This window comes from Protobothrops mucrosquamatus, unplaced genomic scaffold, assembly GCF_001527695.2.
Source record: "Protobothrops mucrosquamatus isolate PMUCROS unplaced genomic scaffold, P.Mucros_1.0 scaffold1188, whole genome shotgun sequence".
In the NCBI taxonomy this organism is placed as follows: Eukaryota; Metazoa; Chordata; class Lepidosauria; order Squamata; family Viperidae; genus Protobothrops; species Protobothrops mucrosquamatus.
In genome coordinates, this window is record NW_015387400.1 from 331,250 (window position 1) to 338,075 (window position 6,826).

A 6,826-nucleotide genomic window follows, 5' to 3' on the forward strand; every position below is an offset into this window, starting at 1 on the left:
GGCCACCATAGTGCTGCTGGGCTGCCTGGGCGATCTGCGGTGAGCCCTGGAGGCGGTGAGTGGTCCTGTGGGCAGGTGGGGAAGAGGATGGGGGGCAGAATGGGGGTGGGGCAGGGGGTGGAGTGGTGGTGGGGCAAATTTTTGGGCACTCAGTCTCTAAAAGGTTCGCCATCACTGGTATAGGGTTTCCTGCTTGAGCAGGGGTTTGGACTACAAGACCTCCAAGGACCATTCTATTCTATTCTATTCTATTCTATTCTATTCTATTCTATTCTATTCTATTCTATTCTATTCTATTCTATTCTATTCTATTCTATTCTATTCCATGAGGCCGGTGGGGGTCCCTGAGGGAAGAGAAGTGGAACATGGGCTGCTTCAGGGGTTGGTAAAAGTCTTGAGAGACATGGAGCTGGTGGACCCGGGGCTTGTCCTCCGCCTCTCAAGGAATCCCCCAACCCTAAGGCAACCCATGCTCTGTTTAACAACTGCATCACAGAGAAGAGGTATGGAGGTTGTTAAGCAAGGGGATGACATGGCTCTCTTACGTAATGACTATGAAGAGTTGTGACTGTAATAGGCAGGCTCTATTAAGGTCATGAATCAAGGACCACCTGCATACAGGTAATTCTTGACATAGAACAGTTTATTTAGTGACTGTTCAAAGTTACAACAGCACTGGAAAAAAAGTGACTTTTGACCGTTTTTCACACTTATGACCATTGCAACATCCTGATGGTCACGTCATCAAAATTCAGCCACTTGGCAACTGATTCATATTTATGACAGTCTCAGCATCCCGGGGCCATGTGATCCTCTTTTGTGACCTTCTGACAATGGGGGAAGCCAGATTCACTTAACAACCATGTTACTAACTTAACAACTGCAGTGATTCACTTAACAACTGTGGCAAGAAAGGTCATAAAAGGGGGTAAAACCCACTTAACAAATGTGTCACTTAGCAACAGAAATTGTGGTCATAAGTTGAGGACTACCTGTATCATATGGATGGATACATTCATTTAAGAGAATCAGAAAGAAAAATATTATTATTAACCTAATGAGCAAGGCATATATTTTGGGAAAAGTGTGCCTGGAGTCTTATAAACCTGAGTGCAACATTTATAAAATAATTCTCAAGTCCAACAAAACTGATTTGAAATGAACACAAGCATGAAAAAAAAATGACAAAAGGCTACCTGGGGGGGGGACCCAAATTTTACTAGAAGGTTGTTCTAGGAATATTTATCCATGCTGGCATAAAATTATGGCAATCACAGGCCTCTGATTTTTGGAAGGCTCCAGCCTGGCACCAGATGGGGAGGTTGATTTAAATATAAAACGAAATTAAAAATTGGGGCAGGAAGTTCAATCAGACAGAAATATTTGTTAATGTAAAAAGCTGCAAATTTATTTATTTATTTATTTATTTAATTTAATTTATATGCCGCCCTTCTCCCAGCGGGACTCAGGGCGGCGCACAACATATTTAAAACCAAAACATATATACAATCCCCCCCTTAAAACCGAATTAAACCAAATTTTAATGTTGTGTCTTCCAAATTCCTAAAAAACCCAGTATAAAATCCACCCTAGGTCAGGTCCGCNCACGCCGTCTATCTGAGGCACAGTGGTCTCCCTTGGACAAAGGCTCTCCCTTATAATGGCCGCTACCCCCCCCCGCCCCTACCCCGGGTCCTTGGCTGATGGAATGCCTGAAAACCCGGCGGGCAGATGTCTACTAGTGGAACTCCACCTTCTACGCCCAGCCAGGTCTCAGTAATACCTGCCAGGTCCGCGCCCCCCTCCAGAATAAGATCCTGTATGAGGGGGGCCTTATTTACCATGGACCTGGCATTACATAGCACCAGCCGAAGTTCCCGGGCCGGAGGGTCTAAGTCTCCCGGAAACCGAGTGGAGACCTAAGGACCGGAGCGCCCACAAGCTTGTAAATAGCGTGTGCATGCTCCCCTAACCTGATATGGTCCTCTGCTCCCGCCATATCTGCCTCTCCCACTGACCGTACTAATTCCTCCCTCCTCCTTCAATCCCCCACCCTCTCCCCCCACCCTTTCTCCCTCGCAACCCCCAGACATGGCTGGTCCTGACCTAAGGGGAACCTCCCCCCTTCCATCCACCCTGGGTCCCCCTAAAAATTTATTAAAACACCCCTGTAAAAACAATCTTAACTTAAATAATTTAAATAATTTTTTGTCCGTGACCGCTGCATGCCACCTCTCGGGGTTCCACACCCCATCCTCGAGGTAGGCCCCCGAGATGTTCCTGGGCCAGGCCTGAGCGAGGGGTGAATCGTGCAGGGCCAGCAGGGCCGTCTTCGTGTACATAGTCCGAACAAGGGAGTCCGTGGCATAGAGGGAGGGGTGATGTTTAGTCCCCTTAGGTCTTTCAAAACCAGGCCAGACGGAGACACAAACAGGCCGCAGAATATCCTCTAGGCCGGGGCGGGCCAAGTCCAAGTCCAGGCCCTAACCCAGGCCCTCGCCCTGCCAAGGCCGCTGGAAAGGCCGCTGGAAAGGCCATAGAGATCGTCAAGGCTGCTGGGGAGGCTCTGGAACCACCGGAAGGTCTCCAAAAAAGGCCTCCAAGATCAAAACGGCCAAAAGGCCCTCGGATAGGCCACCAAACAAGCTGCTCGGCCGTCGCGACCACCAGGGCTGCCACCACCGGGGGGCCATCGAGGCTGCCCGAAGAGCCCTCCGAAGGCCCCAAACTGCCGGGAAGGCTGAAAGCCATCGTCGGAGGGGCCGCCCGGAGGGGCCGTCGAAGCCGCCCACGAAGTTCTTGGCCAGGCCGCCGCAGCCACCGAGGAGGCCACCGAGTCGACGCGGGCCTCTGAAGATCGTCAGGGAGGCCCTCCAGGTCGTCCAGGACATCTCCGAGTCCGGAAGGGGGCCGAGGGGGGGCGCCGAAAAAGCCCCCACGATCAAGGCGGGCACCCAGGGGAAACCGTCCGGGTCGTCCAGGCCGCCATCCCAGGGGAAGCCGTCCGGGCCGCCCAGGCCGCCGTCCCAGGGGAAGCCGTTCGGGCCGCCCAGGCCACCACGCCCAGGAGCCATCCGGGCCATCTCCCATGAGGAGAAGCCATACGGGTCGCCCAGGCCGCTGCCTCCCCCACGAGCATCTCCGCAGCCAGATGGTCCGGGCAGAGTGGTTCGGGCCGAGCTGTCCGCCCCAAGGGCCGCCGGAAAAGCCACCCGCAAACCACCAACGGGACCGCCGAGGACGGAAGGCCGGGGAAGCCGAAGAGGCCGAAAAGACGGTAACCCGTCGGCTCCACGTCCCCCGCGCCCCCATGCATCCCGTATCCAGTCCAGGGGGGCTTACCGGGAGGGGGGAGTCTCCGGACCTTCAGGGAGCTTTCCAAGCTCCCCCTTTAGCCCCTTTAGCCATTTTTGGGCTCCGCGTCTTCGGGGCTATTCACCGAAGACCGCCATCGCTCATGCATGCGCAGTACATAGAATGAGATACACATTAGTTTATTTAGTTAGTTATTTTATTAATCAAATTTATACAGCCATCTCACCAAAAGCAATTCTCGGTGGCAAACAAGAAACAACATGAACAATAAATAAAAGCAAAAAAAAGTACAATATAAAAAGTTATTAATAAACATAATAAAAGCAATAATACAATCCACAGAAGAGAAAGGATTTTTAAAAAGGCCACCTCAATAAGGCAGATATCTGAACAGGTTCCCAGTCGCTTAGGAGCCCCTAATTATCTCCACTCAGAAAAATTGTAGAATTTTGGTAGTGGTCAAAATCTGTCATCTGTTTCTAAGAAATGATACTTTCTTGCGTAACACCTCCAAAATTGAACAGAATTTGAAGCTTTGTCTTTCTTACCAGGAAAGATAAGGAAGAAAGCTGTAGTATATCTGATGTGAATGGAAGAACGGTTGGTAAGCAAAGATGAAGAACACCAAAAGCCTTACAAAGTCAGGTTTTTTTTTAATGCCAGGTCATAATCTTTTAATTCCAGAGCACTATCTGAAAGGTATTCTGAACCATGGACAGCACCAAGACCTATCTCTTGCTTTTTTCCAACCACTATATCATGGTTTCTCCTTACAACAATTTGAATCAAGGAGCTGTTGATTCAGTTCTACAGGGGAAATATTGAGTCTGTCATTTGCACCTCTATAACTGTCTGGTTTGGCACAGCAACCAAACTAGATAGATACAGACTTCAACAGATAGTTAAGATTGCAGAAACAATAATTGCAACATGCCTGCCTTCCATTGAGGACCTGTATACTCAGTAAGAGGGCTGTGAAAATATCTACAGAGCCTCACATCCTGGACATAAACTGTTTCAACTTCTTTCCTCAAGATGATGCTATTGCATGCCAAAACAATCAGGCACACTTTCCAGCCCTTGCCCCCATGCTATAACTCTGCTAAACAACTAATTCCCACAACACTGTCTAATGCCCTAGGATATCAAACCAACTAGGAGGGCTGTATTGCCTATTATCGTTCTCATCTCTTCATTTTTCCTATTACCTATTTCCTTAGCTTCTTATGACTATAATTTGGTTGCTTGTATTTCCTGATTTATGTTGATCGTCTTTATTTAGTATCCTATTATGATTTAAGTTGTTTGCTTATTTAGTATCCTATGACTATCACTGAGTTTGAATATTATGATTTATGATGATTGTGTTTTATGATTATGATCATGGTTTATCACTTGTTGCTTGTATGTATGCTGAGAGCTTATGCACAGCAGACAAATTCTTTATGTGTCTTTTCACACTTGACCAATAAATGATTCTATTGTTAATTCCAATGGTCTTCCTTCAATAAACTGCACCAGGAAATCCAAAGCGATGCAAAATGATTCCCAAGTCAAAGTTAACAACAAAGAAATCCAGAGAGCAAATCACTATTACTGTTGATAAAGATTCATAAGAAAACTGACATCTGTTTTGTCATGATTGAAGAACATTCAAAATCTATCTTTCCATTATAAATTCTTCCTGGGATTCAACTTGGATTGAAGCCATGGATGCTCCCTTCACCATAGTTTCAAATACTGGATTATGGATGTTGACCTGTTGCTGCTTCAATCTTACCTTGAGTAAAGTTATGGTACGCTATTGCTGATGGATAGTTCACCCACTCCTCATCTTGAAGAATTGGGATTGCTCCTTCAAACAGGTCTGGGGTTAGATTTTAGGGAAAGCTGGAGTCTTTTTTCTGAATGCTTTCCAAATGGCTTCTTTTACTTCATTGTTCCTAATAGTATAAACAAACGGATTGAGCACTGGAGCAACGGTAGTATGCACCACAGAAACAGAGCGGATTATACCAAAGGAAGAATTCTTGATAGTAGGCCTTAAATAGACAAAAAAGACTGTCCCATACAAAATGCAGACCACAACCAGGTGGGAAGCGCAGGTAGAAAAGGCCCTCTGCTGTCTGGTTGTTGAAGACATTCGGAGAATGGTGAAGATGATGAAGAGATAAGAAATGAGGGTGAAAAGCAGGGAGGACATCACCACAACTACAGTAACAAGGAAACCCAGGGCTTCAATGAGATGTGTATCTCCTCCTGCAATCTTTAATACAGGTCCAACATCACAAAAGAAATGATTGATAATGTTGAATGTGCAGAAGGGTAGGTTAGCTACCATTATTACTTGACAAATTGTGTAGACAAGAACCACAAACCAGGCGGTCATCGATAGCTTAAAGCAAACCCCAGAAGTCATGATGGTGGCGTATCTCAAAGGATAGCAAATGGCTAAGAATCTGTCCAAAGATATCAAAGTGATGATGAAAAATTCTGTAATGCCAAAGAAGAAGTAAAAGAACAGCTGTGTTATACAGCAGTAGAAGCAGATGGAATTGTTTGTAGAGAGATAGTTGACCAGCAATTTAGGAATAAAGGTTGTGGTGTGTCCAATGTCAATGCAAGACAGGTTGCTAAGGAAGAAATACATGGGCTTCTGGAGATGGGGGTCCAAAATTACCATGACAATGATGAGCCCATTGCCCATCAGGCAGAGAAGGTAGAGCAGAAAGATGCCTGTATGCATCACACTTTCCATTTGCTCTACACTTGGCAGTCCAACCAGGATAAACTCTACCACTCTCGTACAGTTGGTCAAATTCATGTTCTCCTATAAGAAGGGAAAATATGAGGTTTTCACTGAGTTACTCTTTAAGCACATTTCTAAACACAGTTTTCATGAATTACTGTTGTGTTTGCAACATGTAAAACCTAGTAGCATATTTAGTACGATAAATGCACTTGTACTATTGCCAAGACTTAATTTATTGGAATTTCAGGTCTTTCATTTAAAGCATTATTCATCCTTCCAGCTTTTGTATCTTCTGTAAATAGAAAATATTGATGAACAAAATCCAGAGTTTGATGGAAGATGTTGAGAATAGTAGGAGAACATTTGTAGATGGAAACTCAGCTGGATATGGAACACAAATGTGTTGCTGACAGAAAGATAAGATAAGATAAAATAAGATAAGGTAAGGTAAGGTAAGGTAAGACAAGACAAGACAAGACAAGACAAGACAAGACAAGACAAGATAACATTTATTGTCATTTTTTTACTGTGGGCACAATGGGACACATCAAAAATGAAATTTAGTTGCCTGCTCTCAAAGTGAAACACATACATGACACCCACTTAAAATATACTATATACAACATATGTATAGACCCACACCCCTACATATACTTAACAAATAAATAATTTACAACCCTAATTTACAACCTAAGTGTTGGAGATGTGGCAATTTAGATGCATCTTATTTTCATATTTGGTGGACATGTAGGGAAGTTA

The 6,826-nt window shown here is 45.2% G+C and overlaps 1 protein-coding gene across 1 annotated transcript; it reads right to left on the reverse strand.

Annotated features, from left to right (window-relative positions):
- Positions 1-5,188: 5,188 nt before the first annotated feature.
- Positions 5,189-6,139, reverse strand: LOC107291811 (olfactory receptor 6X1-like). Its single transcript, XM_015820843.1, has one exon. The coding sequence runs from the start codon at positions 6,137-6,139 to the stop codon at positions 5,189-5,191; it is 951 nt and encodes a 316-aa protein (XP_015676329.1).
- Between the last annotated feature and the right edge of the window lie 687 nt (positions 6,140-6,826).

Coding starts and splice junctions, on each gene's coding strand:
- LOC107291811 (XM_015820843.1), bottom strand. CDS start 6,139: ATGAATTTGACCAACTGTACGAGAGTGGTAGAGTTTATCCTGGTTGGA.